The sequence below is a fragment of the Carassius gibelio genome, chromosome A13, assembly GCF_023724105.1.
Source record: "Carassius gibelio isolate Cgi1373 ecotype wild population from Czech Republic chromosome A13, carGib1.2-hapl.c, whole genome shotgun sequence".
Lineage (NCBI taxonomy): Eukaryota > Metazoa > Chordata > Actinopteri > Cypriniformes > Cyprinidae > Carassius > Carassius gibelio.
In genome coordinates this window covers 25,157,616-25,184,467 of record NC_068383.1, presented here as the reverse complement: position 1 = coordinate 25,184,467, position 26,852 = coordinate 25,157,616, and the positions used below count along the sequence as shown (strand labels likewise).

At 44.1% G+C, this 26,852-nt stretch overlaps 2 protein-coding genes and 2 long non-coding RNA genes across 5 annotated transcripts in view; 1 reads left to right on the top strand and 3 right to left on the bottom strand.

Annotated features, from left to right (window-relative positions):
- Positions 1 to 11,010, top strand: part of LOC128026707 (uncharacterized) — a 35,980-nt gene extending 24,970 nt beyond the window's left edge. Inside the window, exon 4 of the long non-coding RNA XR_008186484.1 lies at positions 8,559 to 11,010. This is a non-coding gene — a long non-coding RNA (uncharacterized LOC128026707). The remainder of the gene's footprint in view (positions 1 to 8,558) is intronic.
- Positions 11,011 to 12,495: 1,485 nt separating this feature from the next.
- LOC128026709 (uncharacterized) lies at positions 12,496 to 14,912 on the bottom strand. 2 transcript variants are annotated; one of them, XR_008186486.1, is made up of 3 exons: positions 14,664 to 14,912; positions 13,747 to 13,863; positions 12,496 to 12,948 (listed from the first exon to the last, which is right to left on the bottom strand). It is a non-coding gene; the product is annotated as an uncharacterized LOC128026709 (long non-coding RNA). The 2 variants fall into 2 exon arrangements; XR_008186487.1 differs by lacking the exon at positions 14,664 to 14,912 and adding an exon at positions 14,439 to 14,500.
- Positions 14,913 to 17,954: 3,042 nt separating this feature from the next.
- On the bottom strand, positions 17,955 to 19,597 carry LOC128026699 (uncharacterized). Its single transcript, XM_052613965.1, has 2 exons — positions 19,191 to 19,597; positions 17,955 to 19,065 (listed from the first exon to the last, which is right to left on the bottom strand). Exons 1-2 carry the CDS (start codon positions 19,348 to 19,350, stop codon positions 18,284 to 18,286), a joined length of 942 nt encoding a protein of 313 aa, XP_052469925.1. The 5' UTR covers positions 19,351 to 19,597; the 3' UTR covers positions 17,955 to 18,283.
- Positions 19,598 to 22,694: 3,097 nt separating this feature from the next.
- Positions 22,695 to 24,261, bottom strand: LOC128026698 (uncharacterized). Its single transcript, XM_052613964.1, has 2 exons — positions 23,857 to 24,261; positions 22,695 to 23,731 (listed from the first exon to the last, which is right to left on the bottom strand). Exons 1-2 carry the CDS (start codon positions 24,014 to 24,016, stop codon positions 22,950 to 22,952), a joined length of 942 nt encoding a protein of 313 aa, XP_052469924.1. The 5' UTR covers positions 24,017 to 24,261; the 3' UTR covers positions 22,695 to 22,949.
- Between the last annotated feature and the right edge of the window lie 2,591 nt (positions 24,262 to 26,852).

Here is a 26,852-nt window from a genome sequence, read left to right as displayed (position 1 = left end):
AAAGTGAAGTGACATTCAGCCAAGTATGGTGACCCATACTCAGAATTTGTGCTCTGCATTTAACCCATCCGAAATGCACACACACAGAGCAGTGAACACACACACACACACTGTGAGCACACACCCGGAGCAGTGGGCAGCCATTTATGCTGCGGCGCCCGGGGAGCAGTTGGGGGTTCGATGCCTTGCTCAAGAACACCTAAGTCGTGGTATTGAAGATACTAGAAACTCTAAATTAAATTTCATGTTTTATTTTGTATGTAAATAATGTTAGATTAACAATGAAACAAGCTGAAAAATCCTAACATTTTCCAAAGAAAAAAACATATCTTATGATTTTGTGTGCTGGGGTGGCACAGTTAAACTTTTTCATGGTTCTGTTTGTTTCACGGTTTTAGAGTCACGGTTTCGGTACAGATCGGTATGTGCTATGCTTATGGAACAACTATACTTTCTAATTAAAAAAAGAAGAATATTCTATCCAACTACAAGCAACAGCACAAATAAATTGAGTGAAAATTACAAAAAATAAACAGTGATTTTCAGTTGTTGTTTTTTAGGTAGGTCTAGTTTTAAGGTACAAAAAATTTAATAAAGTAATCAAATGTAAAACAAAAATGTTGTGACTTGACCTTGCCCATGAAGAACACTGGTGACTTGACCTTGTCATTGAATTTCACCGGTGACTAGCCCTGACTCTGGAGGGTCAATGGTGACTAGCCCTGACTCTGGAGGGTAAACGGTGACTAGCCCTGGCTCTGGAAGGTCAACGGTGACTAGCCCTGACTCTGGAGGGTCAATGGTGACTAGCCCTGACTCTGGAGGGTAAACGGTGACTAGCCCTGACTCTGGAGGGTAAACGGTGACTAGCCCTGACTCTGGAGGGTCATCGGTGACTAGCCCTGACACTGGAGGGTAAACGGTGACTAGCCCTGACTCTGGAGGGTAAACGGTGACTAGCCCTGACTCTGGAGGGTCATCGGTGACTAGCCCTGACTCTGGAGGGTAAACGGTGACTAGCCCTGACTCTGGAGGGTAAACGGTGACTAGCCCTGACTCTGGAGGGTCATCGGTGACTAGCCCTGACACTGGAGGGTCAATGGTGACTAGCCCTGACTCTGGAGGGTAAACGGTGACTAGCCCTGACTCTGGAGGGTCATCGGTGACTAGCCCTGACTCTGGAGGGTCAATGGTGACTAGCCCTGACTCTGGAGGGTAAACGGTGACTAGCCCTGACTCTGGAGGGTAAACGGTGACTAGCCCTGACTCTGGAGGGTAAACGGTGACTAGCCCTGACTCTGGAGGGTCATCGGTGACTAGCCCTGACTCTGGAAGGTCAATGGTGACTAGCCCTGACTCTGGAAGGTCAATGGTGACTAGCCCTGGCTCTGCAAGGTCAACAGTGACTAGCCCTGACTCTAGAGGGTCCATGAGCACCTGACTGGACTCTGGAGAGTCCACGGTAACCTACCTCGACTCTGGAGGATCCACGAGAACCTGACTCGACTCTGGAAAGTCAACGAGGACCTGACTCAATTCTGGAGGGTCAACAGGAGCCTCACTCGACTCTGGAGGGTCAACTGTGGCTGTCATTCTGTGCAGAGGCACTGGACAAGCAGCCGTCTTGTGCCATGACTCTGGACCGGTGGCCATCTTGGGCAGTGTCGCTGGCTCGGCGGACGTGCGCTTCCTCTCCCTTCTCGGTCCGCCATGGTGAGACGGCGGCTCTGATCTGTCCCACATAAGCCCCGGGTTGAAGGGGGGCCATGGTGGAGAGCGATGCTGAGCCTCCTCTTGACCACTCCCTCCTCGGCGACCTCCCCTGGTCCTGCGAAACACGACCAGGTGGGTTCCCTCAAACTGATTGCTTCTCTCCCGCTCGGTAGCTTGGGAAGAAACATATTCCGACATACCGCTGGATCTCGTGTAGACTGAGTCCTTCTGTCACGATCAGGATACAGGAAAACACAGAGAGATCCACGTGCAGGTCTTTTATTAGGGGTAATCCAAATCGTAAACAGTCCAGGCAGGGGTCAAAACCAGAGTAGCAATCCAACAACATAAACAGACAAAGACACAAGAGCAAGAACAAGACTTCAAAATTGACGTGAACTATACAAGGACTCCGTGCACATACTAAGACAGACAGGGTATAAATACACAGGCAAATGACAAACGCTAATGGGGAATGGGCTGAGTGCAATGATAAATGATTAGTGACAGCTAAGTGCAATGAGAAGACAGAGATTGTGGGGAATGTGTTTCAGAAAGTGACAGACACCATAGGGAAGAAGGACATCTAGTGGTTACCCAGGGAACACAAACCAGACACAGTGACACCGTGCCACCCCTAGTATGTCTTGCCTGTGATAATTTCAATCTACAGGTGCTGGTCATATAATTAGAATATCATAAAAAAATTTCTGTGACAAATTCCATTCAAAAGTGAAACTTGTATATTATATTCATTTATTACACACAGACTGATATTTTTTAAATGTTTATTTCTTTTAATTCTGATGATTATAACTGACAACTAAGGAAAATCCCAAAATCAGTATCTCAGAAAATAAGAATATAACTTAAGACCAATATAAAGAAAGGATTTTTAGAAATCTTGGCCAACTGAAAAGTATGAGCATGTACAGCACTCAATACTTAGTTGGGGCACCTTTTGTCTGAATTACTGCAGCAATGCGGCGTGGCATGGAGTCGATCAGTCTGTGGCACTGCTCAGGTGTTATGAGAGCCCAGGTTGCTCTGATAGTGGCCTTCAGCTCTTATGCATTCTTGGGATCTTCCTCTTCACAATATCCCATAGATTTTCTATGAGGTTAAGGTCACGTGAGTTTCCTGGTAAATTAAGAACAGGGATACCATGGTCCTTAAACCAGGTGCTGGTAGCTTTGGCACTGTGTGCAGGTGCCAAGTCTTGTTGGAAAATGAAATCTGCGTCTCCATAAAGTTGGTCAGCAGCAGGAAGCATGAAGTTCTCTAAAACTTCCTGGTATATGCCTATATGTTGACCTTTGACCTCAGAAAACACAGTGGACCAACACCAGCAGATGACTTGGCACCCCAAACCATCACTGACTGTGGAAACTTTACACTGGACCTCAAGCAACATGGATTGTGTGCCTCTCCTCTCTTCCTCCAGACTCCAGACCCTGATATCCAAAGGAAATGCTAAATTTACTTTCATCAGAGAACATAACTTTGGACCACTCAGCAACAGTCCAGTCCTTTTTTAAGCGAGACGCTTTTGATACTGTCTGTTGTTGAATTCCTTGACACAAGGAGTGCGAAGCTGAAACCCATGTCTTAAATACGTCGGTGTGTAGTGGTTCTTGAAGCACTGACTCCAGCTGCAGTCCACTCTTTGTGAATCTCCCCCACATTTTTGAATGGGTTTTGTTTCACAATCCTCTCCAGGGTGCGGTTATCTCTATTGCTTGTACACTTTTTTTCTACTGCATCTTTTCCTTCCCTTCGCCTCTCTATTAATGTGCTTGGACACAGAGCTCTATGTCTTCCCCGTGATTGTGTAGCCTACATAACTTGACTGAGAGACCATTTAAAGGCCTTTGCAGGTGTTTTGAGTTAATTAGCTGATTAGAGTGTGGCACCAGGTTACTGATCTCACATGACTTCAAGAATCTGCTCCGTCTGTGTCTCCTGTGCTCCCTCCTTGTTGTTTGTGTGCTTTATTTGTTCCCTTGGATCAACCAACCTGTGGATTCACTACTTATCTACTTACCGGTCCCCAAGAGGTGTGTGCTCTCCTCCACCCAGCATCCACAATCTCATCAAAACCTGCAAGGACAGTATTACTTTAGATTATATGTTGAACGTCACCTGGCCAAATGATTAGTTGACATTATCGACAACTTGTTGTCGAGTAGTAGTTTAATGTCATGTGATCGAATGTAAGAGCCTACAATAATGTGGTTTGACCAGTGTGGCGCTGTAGCACGATACTGTAATTCAGCTCTCCAGATGAAATTCAGGAGAAGACAGAAATGCAGCTGATTCCGAGGGTGCTGATCTGCATTCAGAAGATTGTTAATAGACTAATAGTAGTTCAGTCCTCCAGTCCAGTCATGTCAAGTTTATTCATTTAGTACTTTAGTACTATAGATAGCCTTAAATCAAGCAGCTTTACATATTATTAAACATGTAAAACCAGAATCAGTGTCACTTTCAGTTAGAATTACAAATTGATTTTCTGTTATAAAGCAGCTCTCCGGTGCGGAGCTAGCTAATGATAAAGGTTTTTTATTAGTGTAAACCCAATAAGGTATTTTAAGATTATGTTGTGCATATTAGATTATACAAAAAATAAAATATCTTATCACTTAATCTTTATTTTGTTTCTTATCCATATGACCCACAAAAACATATTTAAGGTAATTAAATGATTGTTTTTCTTCCATCTTGATTTGTGTGCCAAACATATTTATTTGTATAAATTAATTGTATAATTAATTACATAATATCACTTCCAAAAGCTGAAGTGATTAACTTTATTTATAATTAGAATATGTATAACTCAATATTTAGATCTATTGCAAAATCTGAATATTCAATACATTTCAATTGATTAATTAGCAAAATAATATATGATTAGTTGATTAATTAACCCAATAATCATTAGATTAATCTATTATCAAAATAATAATTTGTTGCAGCCCTAGAAAACAGGTCTCATCGCTTGAGCTTGTCTGAGAACGTGTTATGTCATTTTCATTTTATCTTTCCTATAATGCCTGATAAAGTAGTGTTTATGATCTGACCACTGCTTTGTTTACAGTTGTTACTGAGGAAACCACTATTTCTGCCACTCCTAAAGCGCCTACTGCTGGTTGTCATACTCTCATTAATTTTCATTGTAACTTACATTTTTAATCTCAGTCGCCTGAGTTACTGCACTACTGTTAATAAACGGTTTAAAATTAACTCTGCCATCCCAAGTCTGTCTATGGAATAATAAAATATAATAATAGATTCAAATAATAGAAATAATAGATTCTGTAAAATAATAGATTCAAGAACAGTTGGACAGCTGAAAGGAATGGAAGAATGGGTACCAACTAGATTGTGGTCTCAGCCTGATACTGGTGAAGGTTTAGTAAAATTTGATATTCCAGTTAGGGTTATAATTAGACCAGAAGTGCAGTTACCAAGAAAACAACATCTATTAAGACAAAAGGCTGTGGATGGCATTAAAAAGACACTTTGATACTGAAGACACTGATTACACTGGGAGAATTGATTGAATGTTGGAAGAGCATCACAGACTAACAGATGCTCAAACAGTAGCCCAACACGTTTAGCTGAGCACTGATGCAAGCAGAAGGACTTCATCATTTCCTAAGCAGCACATGTGCTAAATTTACAATCCTCACTACTGAGTAGGGGTGGGAATCTTTAGTCACCCCATGATCCTATTCCTATCCCCCCCCCCCATTAAATAATTAGTTTACCAACTTCACACTTAATCCTATATTTACATATCCTTACATAATTAAGTTCTTTTAAAAATCATTAAAAATTGAAAAAAATAAATACATTTAAACCGTTGTATGTTAAGAATTTTAAACTAATATAACTTCAAAATATAACTAACATAAATTATAATATTAATTTGTCTGTTTAATCATGTCTAAAAATGTAATAATTGTGTCTACTCAAGCTCTTTTAATGGAATATAATATTTACAGACTAACCAAATGTTAATAAAACAATAGGCCAATACCTGTAGAACCACGGAGGCGGACTGGCCATCATGAGCACCGGGACATTTCCCGGTGGCCTGACGGTCATTCTGGCCTGCCGCTGTGCAGTCGATCAGCCTGACGTGCAATAGGCTGGTATGCAACAGCTAATTAATTGACGGTTTTATGAATCTACAAATCAGGCGATCACGGATTGAAAATGACACCACCACACGACCAAACATCAGTGAAGCACTGCCTAATTGGCTATATCCAGAGGCAGGCTTTATCTTAGAAAATCTCGCAAAAAATGGAGCAGTAAACGCAAAGAATGAGCAGAGACGGAACGTATAAGAAGGAGAAAAGCCCTGTCCACAGACTCAGCAAGTAAGGGAGCAGGTCGGTCAGAATTGCATTTATATTTACCAGGGATGGGACGGTTCACAGAAAAAACCGAACCATTCAGTTCACCCCACACCGTTCGTCACGCGCTGGGACCGCTGTTCAACTTAAATCTGACAAAGCATCTGTAATATGGTTAACTATAAATAACACGTAAAACAAACGGGGTTCAGCTAATATATGTTTCTCTTGATGGAAGCGCATTCTGGATTCCCAGACATTGCAACAGCGATGAGAAAAATAAAACAAATAACAAAACTGGACAAATCATTAACTCTTGTCACTGACAGTGACAGTCTTTATATTAATTGAACAGCAACAAGAAAGAAATCACTCACTGCTCTTGATTAAAAAGCTTTTTTAACTTTAATAAAGAATAATCTTTAAGTTAAAAGCTAATGCAAGACCTACCTAAAAAAGCCCTGAAAATCTGTTTATTTTTTGTATCTTTACTCTGTTGTATTTATTTGTGCTGTTTCTTGTAGTTAGAATATTCTTAATGATATGATAAAATATATATTTTTTGAAACTGTAGTTTTTCCATAAACATAGCACATACAGTACAACACTACCGAAACCGTGACTCTAAAACCATGAAACAAACCGAACTGTGAAAAAGTTGAACTGTTCCACCCTAATATTTACATAATCATTTGGCAGACGCTTTCATTCAAAGCGACTTACAATAGATAAAATCTATTTTAAAAAAAAAAGAAATATATATATATATATATATATATATATATATATATATATATATATATATATATACACATATATATACATATATTATAAATGTATATGATGATAGATGTTTTAAAAGAGCATCTTAATGACAAACTAGCACACTGTTTTACATAATGGGGATACAGTATTTTTTTTAGTGCAAAAATTGACCAGAAATTGATTTTTCATTTCTAGCCTACAATATGTAGCCTAGTGTACAATGCTTATTTATTTTGAAGGTGACGAAGGAAGCAACAGTAGCAGTAACTAGTGCTGCTCGTGCTCCTGCTTTGAACAAGAAGGGCTGGACAGTTCAGCTTTTGAGTCAGAGCAGGAACCTTCAGTTAAAGTTTAAGCAAAACTAAACATGCTGGCTATACTCTTAGAAAAATATATATGTGCTTTTATGATTTATAAGGTCATCAGTAGTAGGACTTTGATCATTGGGACATACAATTGATGGCTGCTTAATTAATATACATTATTGAAAGTGCTTATTTCATATTGCAGAGAAACTCAATGTGCAGAGTGAAAGAGAGGGGGATTAAGGGAAAGATGTTAGAGACAGTGAATGCCTTGATACTTCATTTGATTATTTTGCCTGTCCATAGTCTAAGGATTTTTATTTATTTTTTAAGTATAACCCAATTCAAACAACTAAATGAACCAAAGAGTTTATCAGTCTGGTGGACACATGAATTGGGTGGTGACTGCAGCAACAGAGGTGGCCTGGGGTGGAGTCAAATTCCCAGCCTGATTTACTGTCCCAGTCTGCCACTGGTTGTGTCTGTCACTTTAATAGTATGGTTCACATAAAAATGAAATTATTCATAATTTACTCAGGCTGTTCTAAACCTGCATGAAGCTCTTTCTTCTGTTGATCACAAAAGATACTTTGAAAAATGTGTCTCAACTAAAGTAAGGTAAAAAAACAAAACATCAGTCATTGGGGACCAGAAACTGTTTGGTTACCAATGTTATTTCTATGTATCTCCTTTCCTTCAGTAGACTTAGTCCAGCTGTTATTATTAAAATAAAAGTAGGGGATGTGGATCATTTGCTAGACTCAACAATGAACTGAAACTGGGACTGGACTTGGCAGAGGGGTTACTGCTTTAACCAACTCAGTGTAAATGCATAATTAGATCATTGATGATGCTGAACAATGAAGAGAGAGAGAGAGAGAGAGGCTTTAGGCTCAGATTTCAAGACAAAGCTGATGAGCTCGTATGTTACTGAGCTCTCTAAAGGGCCACACAGTGATCAAGATCAGAAATATGAATGACAGCTGTGTTGCTGGTCACTCCATCTTGGTTAATAGCTCTTATTTTAGGGCTAGATCTAAATTAATAATTCCAAAATTATCATGAGATCACAAATGTTGTCATTACCAGGAGTTACGTGATGCCAATATTTTTGGCCATGGATTCAAAACTATAAGATCTAGATCTTCAGTCATTTAATAGAGCAGCTCATTTTCCACAATATTATTAAGAATAAATTAAGTATGCCAAGGCCTACCAAGTCATCTGATGGATATGGAGGAATGTTTTTATTTTATTTTTATTATTATTAAAAAATATATATATATATTAGCCAAATAACAAATTTTGGGGCTTGGGGAGTTACTATCTATACTAGAGTCCTACATGACATACTACAATGTGAATAATAATATGTTTGTTGTTTTTGTGTTGCTCTGCTGTCTTTCCTCAGATCAGTGCTGGCCAGTGCAGCAGTCAAACAGATGATCAGTGTGTCTGAGAGAGACACACATGTTCCCAGCAGGCCCTGGACTGGATGAACCGCACACATTTCCTCAAAAACCCTGTGAGGAGTGCCTCTTATTTTCACTCTCTATTTCACATGTTACTGTATCTTTCAATAGTAAGGGAGTCAGTATACTTATTGTATTTTGGTGTAAATTACTACTTATTATCTACTACTGTGTAAGCAGATGTATCTTAAAATATATGATGAAGTATCTATTCTTAACACCGGAAGACTAGAGACTGTGCTGCTGAAGCTGAGAAGACTGGATGGACAAGCAGCTCAGTGTTCATTATCTACTGGAATGCACAGACTTTTACACTGCTTCTGAGAAACTGGCTACAGTACTAGTTAGTGTGACCAATATTGGTCCATTAAGATGGAAAATAGGAAGAGATCTGCTAACCGACACACCTTTAGCTCTGTGTGGAAGCTGTAATCTGTATATACACCCATTCACATCCTTCTCTTCACTCTCTGACGCATAAGTCTCCAAACTCATCCTTTCTATTCAATCTACTACTTGTCCGCTAGATCCTATTCCATCTCATCTCCTTCAAGCCATTTCTCCTGCAGTTGTACCTACACTCGCTCACATCATTAACATATCCCTCCACACTGGTGTTTTTCCTTCATCATTTAGACAGGCTTGTATAACTCCACTACTTAAGAAACCCACCCTCAACCCATCTCTTTTAGAGAACTACAGACCAGTTCCCCTTCTTCCTTTCATTGCAAAAACACTTGAACAAGCTGTGTTCAACCAAGTCTCTGTCTTTCTCACACACAACAACCTCCTTGACATCAACCAATCTGGCTTTAAAAGTGGACATTCAACTCAGACTGCCTTCCTCTCAGTTGCTGAAGCCCTAAGACTTGCAAGAGTGGAATACAAATCTTCAATACTTATCTTGCTTGATTGCAATATCTAACTTCTGGGGTGCCTCAGGGCTCAGTTCTTGGACCACTTATCTTCTCTGTCTACATGGCATCATAAGGTCCTGTCATTCAGAAACATGGCTTTTCATACCACTGCTATGCTGATGACACTCAACTCTACCTCTCATTCCATCGTGATGATCTGACAGTAACTGCTCGCATCTCAGCTTGTCTAACAGACATTTCTTACTGGATGAAGGAACATAACCTTCAACTCAACCTTGCCAAGACAGAACTTCTTGTGGTTCCAGCAAACCCATCGTTTCATCACAATTTTACCATCATATTAGGCACATCAACCATAACTCCTATAAAAAACAACCAGAACCTTGGAGTTATGATTGATTTTCTCAGACCACATTGCTAAAACTGTCCGATCCTGCACATTTGCTTTATTCAACATCAAGAAGATCAAGCTCTTTCTTTCAGAACATGCTGCAAAACTCTGTGTTCAAGCTCTTGTTCTGTCCAGGCTGGAAAATTGTAATGCCCTCTTGGCAGGTCTTCCAGCCAATTCTATCAAACCTTTACAATTAATCCAGAATGCAGCAGCAAGATACATTTTTTATGAGCTGAAAAGAGTACATGTCACACCTCTGTTTATCAATCTGCACTGGCTACCAATAGCTGCTCGCATAAAATTCAAGGCATTAATGATTGCCTCCAAAACCACCACTAGCTCTGCACCCATTTACCTAAATCCATTACTTCAGACTTATGTGCCCTATAGAAGATTGTGTTCTGCAAGTGAACGTTGCATGATTGTGCCATCCCGAAGAAGCACAAAGTCACTTTTAAATTTTAAATAAAATATTCTCTTCTGGTGGAATGACCTCCCCAACTAAATCCAAGCATCTGAGTCCTTAGCCATCTTCAAGAATCGGCTTAAAACTCATCTCTTTATTTGACCCTCTAACTTTAGCACTCACTATTCTTATTCTATTCTTTAAAAAAAAAGTCTAACTAGCTTTCTACTATTTTTGTATTCAATCTGTTTTCTTTTTATTTATTATACAAAAAAAAAAAAAATATATATATATATATATATATAACTTTTAACACTAACTTGCACAATTCTTTCTCTATTCTATGTTTTAATTTTATTTATTATATTATTTAAAAGCCCTTGCTACGTGTACTGCGTTTTAGGCTAACTGAGACTTTTGTATTTTTTGATTGCTTCTATTGTCCTCGCTTTGGATAAAAGCATCTGCTAATGAGCAAAACGTAAATGTATATCAACTATATCATTAACATAATTTTGTAACCATAACTGTTATTAAAGCATTAAACGCTAGTCTTGATTCATCATTAAAATTGAAGTGCTGCCTGCAATAATACATTAGTCACTCAATAGCTATGCTCTCCCACTAATACAGAGTTTGCTGTTCATCCTCCCTTATGTATCTTATTAATTGTGTATCTGATCAATAAAGTTTGAAGAAAGAGCAGATGTGAAGCAGACTGTGTCTCGTTCTTCTTCTCTTGTTGGTTTGCATGAAGAGGATCTGAAGCAGAACAGAAGAGTAAAGTTTGTGGGAAAAGATGAACTGAAGATGATTTTTCTTACTCTAATCATAGCCCATATACTATATTATAGACATTTCTAAACTATCCCTCAGATGTGATTACACAGCGTTTGATCCGAGTTCCACAATCTCTGTCTGGTTGGCTCATTATTTAAAGGAAAGCTGAAATGTTTAGGAAGTATTTCAGTGATGAATTGTGTTTCCAATTTTTCCGGCAACAAAACAATCATGTACCTTTACTGCTTCTTCTTGTTTCAGAACAAACTCAGGCCCTGTTTGATTAATAAACCTTTTATTTTGAAATTTACCACAAATGACATTGTTCAAACATTTGGGATCAGTAATTATATTTTTTTCTTCTGCTCATCAAGACTGCATTCAACACATTAAAAAACTGTGTTATTGTGAAATACTTACAAATTAATGTTTTTCTATTTTATTTTAATATACTAGAAAATATAATTATTAAAAAACCTTTCTGATATTGCATAACTATTTTTCGCCAAAACATTGGAGGAATTGGTGATCCTCTGCCCATCTTGACTTCTGAGAGACACTGCCACTCTGAGAGGCTCTTTTTATACCCAATCATGTTGCCAATTGACATAATAAGTTACAAATGGGTCCTCCAGCTGCTCCTTATATGTACATTTAACTTTTCCGGTCTCTTATTGCTACCTGTCCCAACTTCTGGAATGTGTAGCTCTCATGAAATCCAAAATGAGCCAATATTTCACTCTAAAAATGGCTGGGTTAAAAATAACCCAATTGGCAACCCAGCGCTGGGTAAATATTGGACAGAACACATGCTGGGTTATTTAGAAAACCCAATTTAGAGTCATTTTTACCATTTGTGGGTTAAAAATTATTTCTGAATGACCTGTCTAACCGTTTACATTTTGCCATGTTTAGCTATTTAAATACACAGTGAAATGACACTGACAATTAACATTCTTTAAATTTAAATGTAAAATCATTTAAAGATGTCCTTAAATTTATATCAAGTATATAAAGACTCCTATGTAGGTAGATGTGCACTGCTTAGGGTAGTTCAACATATAGTTCACCCAAAAATGAAAATTCTGTCATTTATTATTCAACTTCATGTCGTTACAAACCCGTAAGACCTTCCTTCATCTTCAGAACACAAGTTAAGATATTTTCGATGATATTCGAGAGCTTTCAGACCAGGGTGAATAATTATTGACAATTTTCATTTTTGGGTGAACTATTGTCAAACACTTAAGCTCTGAAGCAAAGATCTACACCTGAGAGCAGTGTAGCCTGCTATAGAGCCTGTCAACGGAAGGACAAGGAATTGCAAAATTATATTTTCAATTGCGTTTTCCACATGTGACAAATTGTAACAAAATCCAAACACAATTGCAAATCTTGAACAAAAACACTTTCAAAAACACTGAACAAAAACTACCTTTTCAGTTTTCAGTTAAAGTCAGTTCATCATTCATTCAGTGATGTATCGTCCCTCTGTGCAAACAAGTCGATGATATTGCTTGATATTAATTGTCCCCAACTAAGGAAAACCAAGGAACCGAAACTCCATCGGTGACAGAATGGAGAAAAAAACCTTGGGAGAAACCAGGCTCAGTTGGGGACCAGTTCTCCTCTGACCAGACGAAACCAATAGTTCAATTCCAGGCTGCAGCAAAGTCAGATTGTGCAGAAGAATCATCTGTTTCCTGTGGTCTTGTCCTGGTGGTCCTCTGAGACAAGGTCTTTACAGGGGATCTGTATCTGGGCTCTAGTTGTCCTGGTCTCCGCTGTCTTTCAGGGCAGTAGAGGCCCTTTCTAGGTGCTGATCCACCATCTGCTCTGGATACGTAGTGGATACGAGTGGCTACGGTGGCCTCGGAATAAGAGAGAAGCAGACTAATGTTAGCATAGATGCAACATAAGAACAAGTACATGAGGTGTTACTAATTACCATGTCTGTTTTTTCACTGTGTTGCACGTTACCTGCCAAATTTAAATGGAATTGCAATTACTTTAGCAATTTACTTTAGCCTCACATGGAAAACTGTCAATTTTTGCCAGAGGTGGGACCATACTATGGAGAGTGTTTGTATTGGGAGGTGATGTCACTCAAAGACAATTGTGCCAAATGCTTTCAACAATGGAGGTTAAGGCACTACTAAAGGCAGCTGCCACTCCGAGAGATGAGTGTTAAAGAACAGACAGTGCAACCCAGATCTCCCTATATTTTTGGCACCTCACACAATAAATAATTCTGTCATTTTTACCCCAAATGCAGCTACTATCCCCTGCTAACAGTTAGAACCACATGGTACTATTGGTCAATATTCACCATTAACGAAATGCTTTTCACCTGAGGAATAAAATATAGGTTAGGATGCAAATAGGTAAATAAGAGTAGAACTCCAATGTTGTTTTGCTGACGTGCATCAGAGTGCATACAGTGAGAGATTTGGGGTAAAAACTACAGAATATATCCCAATAAAAAACACGCCCCATAGTATAGTCCCACGCTTGACACAAATTGACAGCTTTCTTTGTAAAGCATTTGAAATTCAAATGCTTTTCAATTGGGTTTGGACTATGTCACAATGTATGCGTCCACATGTGGAAAAATGCAATTAAATATACAATTTGCAATTCCTTTTGAAAATAGTGCAGAATATCCTTACCTGTCCATTGATTATGATCAATGCCTGAGAGATCTGCTGGCATTTTTAAATCGCCACGACAATTGGATGGGGTTTTGTGGACTCTGCTCGGTTAAAGAATTCCATGTTTGTTCCAACCTTTAAAATAAAGTAAAACAAATAAAAAATAATACACATTGTTTTAATAACAGTGATACAGTTCAATTAACTGTGTGAAGTTAATCATGAAATTTACCCATCATGATTATTTGTTAAATTCACCTATGAGTTGGTCTACAGAAGCAGAATATGCTCTAGTGATTGGCTGAAAGGTGGGATGTTCCAGTCATTTTAAATCACAGTTTTATGTTAATATGCTGGCTATATCAAACACACACAGTCACTGACACAGATAAGGGAGATCACACTGAATGCGCGCACACAGACATTTCTATGACAAGTCACGCAGGTACTAGGTTACTCCGCAGCTTTAAAACAGTCCATATATAAACACTTATAGGTGTAACAAAGTGATAAGGACAAGTCAAAAACACTATCTGGAAAATTGGTATATGATGTTTACGCTGCTAAATTAGATACATTCTGAACACAAAGTTAGCTTTAACTATAGCACGAAATACAAATATATGTGCGTTTAAGTTACGTGAGGGTTAACGTTAGTTGATTATAACAGACATGCAATTATGTATAATGTATAATAAACACGAACGTACCGTTAGACGCCTCAATAAGACTGCACTCGACGAGTTTTTCTCTCACAAATGTATCCATGTGCACATTCTTAATTATAATTTCTATGTAAAAAGACTTTATACAAAGTTAGCTTTAACTATAGCATGAAATACAAATATATGTGTGTTTAAGTTACGTGAGGGTTAACGTTAGTTGATTATAACAGACATGCAATTATGTAAAATGTATAATAAACACGAACGTACCGTTAGACGCCTCAATAAGACTGCACTCGACGAGTTTTTCTCTCACAAATGTATCCATGTGCACATTCTTAATTATAATTTGTATGTAAAAAGACTTTATAAACCACAAAAGCATCAAATCACTTCACTAACGCGGCCTACGTCAATCGCTGTGTGTGCGCGCAGTTTGAAATGCCCTGAGACGTTGATTCTTTTCCGGGAATCACTTTGTTCGAGGATTACTGAACCCGTTTATTTGAACTGGATCGTCGGTTCTTTTAGACCTGCAGTCCAACTATATTGTACGTAATTTCTATGATTTACATGTCGATATGGACAACTGCAGGCGTTTACATTAGAGCAGAAAGTCGTATTCACTTTTTGAACTCATTTGACTCACTTCAATGTTAAATTCGCTTTTCAGTGTCAGAAACGACTTTTTCCTCTATTTTCACAGGTATTCGCATATTTCAGCCATCCGTCACTGTCTGAAACTTAATAAAACTGTATTAATCTGTCGTCTCAGATACCTTAACACGATTATGCGAGTCACGTAACGTAGGTTGGCCATTTGAGGTAAACAGTTCATCATTTAACGTAAATAATGTTGGCCTGTAGACGTTTAACAGTATTGTTGCCGCAAAAAAAGTTATAATTCTGCCAATTTAAAGTAATTATTAATAAAAACATTAAATAAACTTACCTTAAAACAGTTGAAAGCCGCGGCTTTGCCCCGTTGTTCTTCCAAAATGACAATTAGGGAGCGATTTAAACATCTTCAAGGCGCGTTAAATAACCCAGCACTGGCCTGAAACAACCCAGCGACGCAACCCAGCAGGTTTAACCCAACACCTGGTAAATTGAAACTACCCAAAAGTGTTTAAAAATAGATAAAATAACCAAACAGACTCAACCCAGCATTTTGGGTGAAAAAATAACCCAGCCGTTTTTAGAGTGTTGGCATGACATTTCAAACATGTCTCACTTTCAACATTTGATATGTTATCTATTTTCTATTCTGAATAAAATATAAATTTTTTGAGATTTGTAAATTATTCCATTCTTTTTTTGCTCACAATTTGTACAGTGTCCCAACTTTGTTGAAATCGGGTTTGTAGACTTTAGTGTAGGGTGACCACTCTTTTTTTAATTGATGATGGCGGTGCCTCAGAGTCTCTTTCTCCATTTTTCGAATTGGAAACCGTGCATCTAAAAGTTCCTTCCCAGTGTGTCTGGTATGCACGTGCGTGCACTGTCATGACAACAACGAAAAAGTTGACAACAACCTAGTCAGCAGTTCAACTGAGGGGTGGGTGTGGCAACAGTAGCGTGCTGAACTGTGAAGTAATGTTCGTTTGGCTGCCTGGGGCTCGAGGATATAGAGCAGTGGTCACCAACCTTTTCGAGCTTAAGATCACATCCAAAGTCCAAATGTAAACCAAGATAGGGTACCTACCAAAACAGCCATTTTGACATGATTTTTGTGTGAATTTGTCCATTTAAACACAATACTTCAGAGAGAGCTTATATTTGCGCGCTTCGGATGAGCGCATGCACAAATCTTCTCACAGCGCGCGCAAACTCACTTCCTCTGGCTCTTAAATGTTTAAACTGACAAAGCTTAAATGAGTTTAGTTTAAACACAGATATCAGCACCAAGGTGATGATGGAATAAATTACTGCTCATATACAGCATTCGCGTTGAACAAGAGTGAATGATTTGTCCAGGGTTTTTTTTTTCTCTCATGTTTTTGTAATGTCTGGGAAGCCTTAATGCGCATGCATCAACAGAAACATTTATTAGCTGAACCCTGTTTTTTTATGTGCCATTTATAGCAAGCCATATTACAGATGCTTTGTCAGTTTTAAGTTGACGCGCGTGCCGAACCGTGTGTGGTGAACCGAACGGTTTGGTTTTTTTCAGCGAACCGTACCATCTCTATTACCTCAATAATTAATCAATTACAGGCCTAAAACAATCATGCCCGAGCAGAGGGATATTAGTACATCTCGTCACACCGGCACCCGCGTCTAAATCAGTTGTATGATCTGGTTTTCAGTCTAAAACAGTTGCATCAAGTATAAATGTCTCATCTGTTTCGAGAGGTGCACGGGCAGTCAGCGGAGGCTCGCACCTCCCAACTCACACCGGAGGCTCGCACCATTATTGCTCAGATTTCGAAGAATCTTTGTGATCGACGGGTTGGTGATTCCAGATATAGATGAGTGACCAACTTTTTTGAGCAAGCATTGATTATGCGTGACACAGTCTCAATTTGGGTTTGTGTGGGTCGGGCAGTGCTCATGGAGGAAGGGTCCAGGTAAGGGGCGGAGTCCGGCATCACTCTCATTGGCCACGGCGCTGGTAGGGGATGGACAGCCCAGCATCCTGGCCCGTCGGGCTTGTAAACGGGTGCGGTTCCCATACCGATGGCGGGTATGGCAGCTCATGTCTTCAGTGGCATAGGAGTCCCTCAACGCACCCTTCCTGGACCCACGAGGACACCAGCGTGCATGCATGGGGAAGAGACCGGGAGATGGGGAGAGAGGCGCGTTGGGCTTTTAAACAGCGGCGGTGATGAGGCTCCATTTCCTTCAGGTGTCCCCCATCACACGCCGCCAGCCCTGACTCGTCCAGCGCCCCTCCTCTCACACGGGAGCCTGGTGAAGGGCGGCGATTTAGGACGGGGTGCCGGTGACAATCAGGGAGGAGGCAGCTGACTCGTCACAATATATATATATATATATATATATATATATATATATATATATATATATATATAAATAAATGCCTACATATCATAATGGATATTCATCACATGTATCAGAATTAGGCTATCTATTTGCTCGCACAGGAGCAGCTCCGTTTCATCTCGAAGACGTGTTCTGTCTTTGCGCTTGTCAACTTTTGCCATATAAATAGCAAATACGTCATGGCAAGGGATTGGAAGATGAGACTCTGATTGGTTTATTGAATGTTACGCTCATAAAACAACCATTGCTCATTAAGAGAATAGGCACAACCCGTTTAGACCATGTGCCGGGTGTTAAAATAGCAACAGTGGATTTGGACACACCCTGAGTGCACCTGCGACGTGCGCTTTCCACTTTGCATTTAGATCAATAAAATAGAGCCCTTAATTTTTAAAGTGCACTTCAAAAATAATAATCTAATTCTTACAGTATCTCTCAGTTTGATTCCCCTTTAACTGCTTCTATGTAACTATGCTAAACAAACTGTAAATATTATTTTATTTCTTTCAGACTAAACACATTAAGTGACCACATTTCTCAAACTCCTCTAACACTGTCACATCCACACAAGGAGAGGAGAAGACGGGTAAGTACTTTCGTGAAGCTTTATTAACATAGGATTTCAACAGAGCAGGTAAGTGTGGTCACAGACGGTGAATCTTCAAGCACTGATCAATAGGTGAGTTCAAGCACAAAGCTAGGCCTGACAACAAAGAGTCACTTCCCTTAATCGCTGTAACTGAATCTCCACAGAGTCACAATACGGTCCACAAGAAGCAGGCAGAAGATCCACAAAGAGCGTCCATGTAAGCTTGATTCCAGCCGGTGAGTGAATGAGTGAGGTGAGTATTTAAAGGTGTGGTGATTGCTGGTGCAGGTGCAGGTAATCAGTATTCAGGTGACGGTTCACGTGAGCGGTGCATGGGAGATTGAGTGGATGGTGACTGGCAATGGTGACTGGGGCTAAGGGAACGAGCTGAGGGTGTGACACTACCCCCCGCCCCACGGGTGACTCCAGGCATCCTAGAGCGGCGACGGGGACGACCACGACCTCTGGGAGCCGGGCGGTCCGGGTGTTGTCGGTGGAAATCTTCGAGGAGAGCCGGATCCAGGATGTCATTGCGTGGTATCCACGACCTCTCCTCGGGACCGAACCCCTCCCAATCTATGAGGTATTCCAGGTGGCCGTTCCGCCGCCGGGAGTCGAGGATCTCTTGGACCTGGTAGATGTTGTCTCCGAGGATTTCGGGTTGGTCTGGAGGGGGAGGCGGTTCTGGTTCTGTGGAGGAAGGAGAAACTGGATCAGTGTGACGTTTTAGCAGTGAGACGTGAAACGTGGGTGAGATCCGGTAGTGTGGTGGTAGGTCCAGGCGGTAGGTGACGGGATTTATCTGAGAATGGATGGTGAACGGCCCTATGTAGCGGGGACTCAGCTTTTTGCAGGGCAGTCGGAGGCGGATATCCCGAGTGGAGAGCCAAACCTTGTCTCCAGGTAGATAGACGGGATTAGGCGATCTGCGTCGGTTAGCGGTCTCTGTATGTCTCCGAACTGCCCGCTGGAGATGGACGTGAGCTGAGTCCCACACCCTCTCGCTCTCCTGGAACCAGTGATCTACCGCGGGCACTTCAGAGACTTCTCCTGACCAGGGAAACAGCGGTGGTTGATAGCCTAAAACACATTGAAAAGGGGTTAAGCCTGTAGTGGTTTGGCGAAGGGAGTTTTGGGCATACTCAGCCCACGGCAGATACTGGCTCCAGGTATCCTGGTGTTGGGAGCAGTAAGTACGGAGGTACCGTGAGATCTCTTGAATCTTCCGCTCGGTCTGGCCGTTGGTCTGAGGGTGATATCCAGAAGATAAACTGACGGATGTTCCGAGGAGTTGGAAGAACGCTCGCCAGACCCTGGAGACAAACTGAGGTCCTCTGTCCGAGACAATGTCCTCTGGAGTGCCATAATTCCGGAACACGTTGGTGAAGAGGGCTTCGGCGGTCTCGAACGCTGTGGGAAGACCCTTTAATGGGATTAGTTTGCAGAATTTAGAAAAACGATCAACAACAACTAGAATGGTAGTGTACCCCCCTGAGGGGGGAAGGTCAGTGGCGAAATCCACCCCTAGATGGGTCCAGGGTCGGCGAGGAATGGGTAGTGGTTGTAATTTACCCACGGGAAGTTGACGAGGTGTGGTGGTAACGGCGCAGACCGAGCATCCGAGGAACGTCACGAACCATGTTAGGCCACCAGTACTTCTGCTGGATGAGCGAGAGGGTTCGCCTGCTGCCAGGGTGTCCTGAGCCAGGTGACGTGTGCGTACTTTCCAGTAGGGGGAGTCGCTGGTTGGTGGGCACGTACATTAGACCCGTGGGTACCTCCGGAGGTGCAGGCTCCTCGAGGGTGGCGGCTCGAATTTCCTCGTCGATCTGCCAGAGGATAGGCGCGAGGAAAACGGAGGGTGGTAGAATTGAATCAGGCTTGTTGGTGTCTGGATCTGGTGAGTACATACGGGACAGAGCATCTGCTTTAGTGTTCTTGTGACCGGGTTGATACGTGATCTGGAAATTAAAGCGAGCAAAGAAGAGTGACCACCGAGCCTGACGAGCATTGAGTCTTTTGGCATTCTGCAGATATTGGAGATTTTTGTGGTCGGTGACAACAGTGAATGGGAACTGAGCTCCTTCTAGCCAGTGCCGCCACTCCTCAAGGGCGAGTTTAATGGCCAACAACTCACGGTCTCCGATTCCATAATTGCATTCGGCAGGAGAGAGTTTCTTAGAGAAGTACGCACACGGATGGAGTGAGCAAGGTTCACCAGACCTTTGAGACAACACGGCTCCAATGCCGTGATTGGCCGCATCAACCTCTACGACGAACGGCTTGGACGGGTCAGGATGTCGAAGAATGGGTGCCGAGGTGAAGAGGTGTTTAAGATGGCTGAAGGCCTCTCGAGCTTGGGGTGTCCAGCGCAGCCGGCGTTGACCTCCTTTTAGAAGGGATGTTAGAGGAGCCGAGTGCAGGCTGTAGTTCTTGATAAAGCGCCGATAGAAATTGGCAAAGCCAAGGAAACGTTGGAGTTCTTTCACCGTTGTGGGCTCCGCCCAGTTGGCCACAGCATCTACCTTGGCTGACTCCATCTGAACTCCCTCCGCAGAGATCACGTATCCGAGGAAGGAGACGGTAGTGCAGTGAAACTCACACTTCTCAGCTTTTAGGTAGAGGTGGTGGTCTCGGAGTCGTTGTAAGACGTGGCGGACATGGGTTTGGTGTTCTTCTATGTTCCGGGAGTAGATCAGGATATCGTCTATGTAGACTATGACGAATTGGTGGAGATAATCACGGAATATTTCATTCATGAAACTCTGGAAGATGGATGGACTGTTAGCAAGCCCATAGGGCATAACCTGATATTCGTAGTGCCCGGCAGGGGTGATGAAGGCAGTCTTCCACTCGTCTCCCTCTCGGATACGGATCAGATTGTAGGCACTGCGGAGGTCGAGTTTGGTGAACACCTTGGCTTCCCGCAGTTCCTCCAGAGCCGCCGGAACGAGTGGTAACGGGTAGGCGAACTTGACGGTGGCGTCATTTAGCACTCGGTAGTCGATGCATGGTCGAAGTCCGCCATCCTTTTTGGGGACGAAGAAGAAACTGGATGCAGCTGGAGATGTGGACGGCCTGATGAACCCCTGATCGAGAGCCTCCTGGATGTATTCCTCCATTGCCACCTGCTCAGGACGGGAGAGTGGATATATTTTCCCATGTGGTAGCTTGGCACCTGGCAGCAGGTCGATACAACAGTCCCAGGGCCGGTGTGGTGGTAATCGGGTGGCTTGTTCCTTGCTGAACACATCGGAGTAGGAGGAGTAAAGGGCAGGTCTACCCATGGAGGTGGAGTGCAATTGAAGGTGCGGCGGCGCAGACTGTGAATTCTGGACTGGTGGATGGTGAATGTGACTCTGGCATCTCGGGTCCCATGCCTGGATCTCCCCTGTGCTCCAGTTGATTTGTGGGTTATGTTGGGCCAGCCACGGCCTACCCAGGACGACGTCAACAGTAGCGCGAGGAAGTACGAGGAGGGCCAGTTGTTCCCGATGTCCGTGGGGCAGAACGAGCTCCAGCTCGTGTGTCCTTTTAGTTATTTTGCCACCGCCCAATGGTGATCCTTGGATGGTAGTGATACGGTAAGTGGTCTCGTTCTGGACGATGGGTATACGGTGCTTGGTTACGAAGTGAGATGAGACGAAGTTGCTTGCGGCTCCGGAATCCACCAGGACATGGATGGAAAGATTGCGTGAGTTAATTGTGATCTGGGCTCTGATATGAGGTATGTGAGATACAGATGGGGTAATGGAAACTGTACTCACCATTGGGCGAGGCGGACGGACCGGGCAGGCGTGGATCAGGTGAGTGGCCTCGCCACAGTATAAACATAGCCGCTGCTGAATGCGGCGTCTCCGTTCAGAGGCATCTAGGCGGTAGGAGTCGGTGTTCATGGGTTCCTCCTGGTCTCGTTGGGGCGAGGGCGTTCTGGCTGATGGAGAGATGGTATATGAGGCCGGGGAGGCACAGGCCGAGAGGTGTTGAGCAACATTTATAGTTTTTCTGATGAACGTCTCGAGATTGACATTATCGTCGTAAATGACCATTTGCTTTCTGATCTGGGGCTTTAAACCTTTACGGTATGCAGCTAGCAGGGCAGTTTGGTTCCAACCACTGGTGGCGGCTAATGTCCGGAAACGGAGAGTGTAGTCATGTATTTCCGTGGCTCCCTGGCGGAGATTTAAGAGTTCATCATGGGTTGAAAGATGAGTTAGAGCCACCCCGAACACTTCCTGGAGGTGGGTGACGAAGGCGTCGAATGAGGATAGAACCGGACTCTGGGAGTTCCAAAGGGCCTCTGCCCATTGTAGCGCTCGTCCGGTGAGGAGAGAGATCATAAAGGCGACTTTGGTGGCCTCATTGGGGAATTTACTGGTATTTGCGTTGATGAACAGTGAGCACTGCAGAATAAACCCACTGCAGCCACTCGGTTCACCCGCATAGCACGCGGGACGTGCAAGGGGCGTGCTGTTGGTGGTGGTAGCACTAGTTTCGGTGGGTGGTGAAACTGACTGTAATACTTGGCGGAGAGCAGTCACCATTTCGGTGAACGGGTCCGAAGCCGCTCCCTGAGCAGCAGCGTTAACATCCATGGGAGATATGAAGTTCTGTTTTCGGGGCTGGAATCCTGTCACATCCACACAAGGAGAGGAGAAGACGGGTAAGTACTTTCGTGAAGCTTTATTAACATAGGATTTCAACAGAGCAGGTAAGTGTGGTCACAGACGGTGAATCTTCAAGCACTGATCAATAGGTGAGTTCAAGCACAAAGCTAGGCCTGACAACAAAGAGTCACTTCCCTTAATCGCTGTAACTGAATCTCCACAGAGTCACAATACGGTCCACAAGAAGCAGGCAGAAGATCCACAAAGAGCGTCCATGTAAGCTTGATTCCAGCCGGTGAGTGAATGAGTGAGGTGAGTATTTAAAGGTGTGGTGATTGCTGGTGCAGGTGCAGGTAATCAGTATTCAGGTGACGGTTCACGTGAGCGGTGCATGGGAGATTGAGTGGATGGTGACTGGCAATGGTGACTGGGGCTAAGGGAACGAGCTGAGGGTGTGACACTACCCCCCGCCCCACGGGTGACTCCAGGCATCCTAGAGCGGCGACGGGGACGACCACGACCTCTGGGAGCCGGGCGGTCCGGGTGTTGTCGGTGGAAATCTTCGAGGAGAGCCGGATCCAGGATGTCATTGCGTGGTATCCACGACCTCTCCTCGGGACCGAACCCCTCCCAATCTATGAGGTATTCCAGGTGGCCGTTCCGCCGCCGGGAGTCGAGGATCTCTTGGACCTGGTAGATGTTGTCTCCGAGGATTTCGGGTTGGTCTGGAGGGGGAGGCGGTTCTGGTTCTGTGGAGGAAGGAGAAACTGGATCAGTGTGACGTTTTAGCAGTGAGACGTGAAACGTGGGTGAGATCCGGTAGTGTGGTGGTAGGTCCAGGCGGTAGGTGACGGGATTTATCTGAGAATGGATGGTGAACGGCCCTATGTAGCGGGGACTCAGCTTTTTGCAGGGCAGTCGGAGGCGGATATCCCGAGTGGAGAGCCAAACCTTGTCTCCAGGTAGATAGACGGGATTAGGCGATCTGCGTCGGTTAGCGGTCTCTGTATGTCTCCGAACTGCCCGCTGGAGATGGACGTGAGCTGAGTCCCACACCCTCTCGCTCTCCTGGAACCAGTGATCTACCGCGGGCACTTCAGAGACTTCTCCTGACCAGGGAAACAGCGGTGGTTGATAGCCTAAAACACATTGAAAAGGGGTTAAGCCTGTAGTGGTTTGGCGAAGGGAGTTTTGGGCATACTCAGCCCACGGCAGATACTGGCTCCAGGTATCCTGGTGTTGGGAGCAGTAAGTACGGAGGTACCGTGAGATCTCTTGAATCTTCCGCTCGGTCTGGCCGTTGGTCTGAGGGTGATATCCAGAAGATAAACTGACGGATGTTCCGAGGAGTTGGAAGAACGCTCGCCAGACCCTGGAGACAAACTGAGGTCCTCTGTCCGAGACAATGTCCTCTGGAGTGCCATAATTCCGGAACACGTTGGTGAAGAGGGCTTCGGCGGTCTCGAACGCTGTGGGAAGACCCTTTAATGGGATTAGTTTGCAGAATTTAGAAAAACGATCAACAACAACTAGAATGGTAGTGTACCCCCCTGAGGGGGGAAGGTCAGTGGCGAAATCCACCCCTAGATGGGTCCAGGGTCGGCGAGGAATGGGTAGTGGTTGTAATTTACCCACGGGAAGTTGACGAGGTGTGGTGGTAACGGCGCAGACCGAGCATCCGAGGAACGTCACGAACCATGTTAGGCCACCAGTACTTCTGCTGGATGAGCGAGAGGGTTCGCCTGCTGCCAGGGTGTCCTGAGCCAGGTGACGTGTGCGTACTTTCCAGTAGGGGGAGTCGCTGGTTGGTGGGCACGTACATTAGACCCGTGGGTACCTCCGGAGGTGCAGGCTCCTCGAGGGTGGCGGCTCGAATTTCCTCGTCGATCTGCCAGAGGATAGGCGCGAGGAAAACGGAGGGTGGTAGAATTGAATCAGGCTTGTTGGTGTCTGGATCTGGTGAGTACATACGGGACAGAGCATCTGCTTTAGTGTTCTTGTGACCGGGTTGATACGTGATCTGGAAATTAAAGCGAGCAAAGAAGAGTGACCACCGAGCCTGACGAGCATTGAGTCTTTTGGCATTCTGCAGATATTGGAGATTTTTGTGGTCGGTGACAACAGTGAATGGGAACTGAGCTCCTTCTAGCCAGTGCCGCCACTCCTCAAGGGCGAGTTTAATGGCCAACAACTCACGGTCTCCGATTCCATAATTGCATTCGGCAGGAGAGAGTTTCTTAGAGAAGTACGCACACGGATGGAGTGAGCAAGGTTCACCAGACCTTTGAGACAACACGGCTCCAATGCCGTGATTGGCCGCATCAACCTCTACGACGAACGGCTTGGACGGGTCAGGATGTCGAAGAATGGGTGCCGAGGTGAAGAGGTGTTTAAGATGGCTGAAGGCCTCTCGAGCTTGGGGTGTCCAGCGCAGCCGGCGTTGACCTCCTTTTAGAAGGGATGTTAGAGGAGCCGAGTGCAGGCTGTAGTTCTTGATAAAGCGCCGATAGAAATTGGCAAAGCCAAGGAAACGTTGGAGTTCTTTCACCGTTGTGGGCTCCGCCCAGTTGGCCACAGCATCTACCTTGGCTGACTCCATCTGAACTCCCTCCGCAGAGATCACGTATCCGAGGAAGGAGACGGTAGTGCAGTGAAACTCACACTTCTCAGCTTTTAGGTAGAGGTGGTGGTCTCGGAGTCGTTGTAAGACGTGGCGGACATGGGTTTGGTGTTCTTCTATGTTCCGGGAGTAGATCAGGATATCGTCTATGTAGACTATGACGAATTGGTGGAGATAATCACGGAATATTTCATTCATGAAACTCTGGAAGATGGATGGACTGTTAGCAAGCCCATAGGGCATAACCTGATATTCGTAGTGCCCGGCAGGGGTGATGAAGGCAGTCTTCCACTCGTCTCCCTCTCGGATACGGATCAGATTGTAGGCACTGCGGAGGTCGAGTTTGGTGAACACCTTGGCTTCCCGCAGTTCCTCCAGAGCCGCCGGAACGAGTGGTAACGGGTAGGCGAACTTGACGGTGGCGTCATTTAGCACTCGGTAGTCGATGCATGGTCGAAGTCCGCCATCCTTTTTGGGGACGAAGAAGAAACTGGATGCAGCTGGAGATGTGGACGGCCTGATGAACCCCTGATCGAGAGCCTCCTGGATGTATTCCTCCATTGCCACCTGCTCAGGACGGGAGAGTGGATATATTTTCCCATGTGGTAGCTTGGCACCTGGCAGCAGGTCGATACAACAGTCCCAGGGCCGGTGTGGTGGTAATCGGGTGGCTTGTTCCTTGCTGAACACATCGGAGTAGGAGGAGTAAAGGGCAGGTCTACCCATGGAGGTGGAGTGCAATTGAAGGTGCGGCGGCGCAGACTGTGAATTCTGGACTGGTGGATGGTGAATGTGACTCTGGCATCTCGGGTCCCATGCCTGGATCTCCCCTGTGCTCCAGTTGATTTGTGGGTTATGTTGGGCCAGCCACGGCCTACCCAGGACGACGTCAACAGTAGCGCGAGGAAGTACGAGGAGGGCCAGTTGTTCCCGATGTCCGTGGGGCAGAACGAGCTCCAGCTCGTGTGTCCTTTTAGTTATTTTGCCACCGCCCAATGGTGATCCTTGGATGGTAGTGATACGGTAAGTGGTCTCGTTCTGGACGATGGGTATACGGTGCTTGGTTACGAAGTGAGATGAGACGAAGTTGCTTGCGGCTCCGGAATCCACCAGGACATGGATGGAAAGATTGCGTGAGTTAATTGTGATCTGGGCTCTGATATGAGGTATGTGAGATACAGATGGGGTAATGGAAACTGTACTCACCATTGGGCGAGGCGGACGGACCGGGCAGGCGTGGATCAGGTGAGTGGCCTCGCCACAGTATAAACATAGCCGCTGCTGAATGCGGCGTCTCCGTTCAGAGGCATCTAGGCGGTAGGAGTCGGTGTTCATGGGTTCCTCCTGGTCTCGTTGGGGCGAGGGCGTTCTGGCTGATGGAGAGATGGTATATGAGGCCGGGGAGGCACAGGCCGAGAGGTGTTGAGCAACATTTATAGTTTTTCTGATGAACGTCTCGAGATTGACATTATCGTCGTAAATGACCATTTGCTTTCTGATCTGGGGCTTTAAACCTTTACGGTATGCAGCTAGCAGGGCAGTTTGGTTCCAACCACTGGTGGCGGCTAATGTCCGGAAACGGAGAGTGTAGTCATGTATTTCCGTGGCTCCCTGGCGGAGATTTAAGAGTTCATCATGGG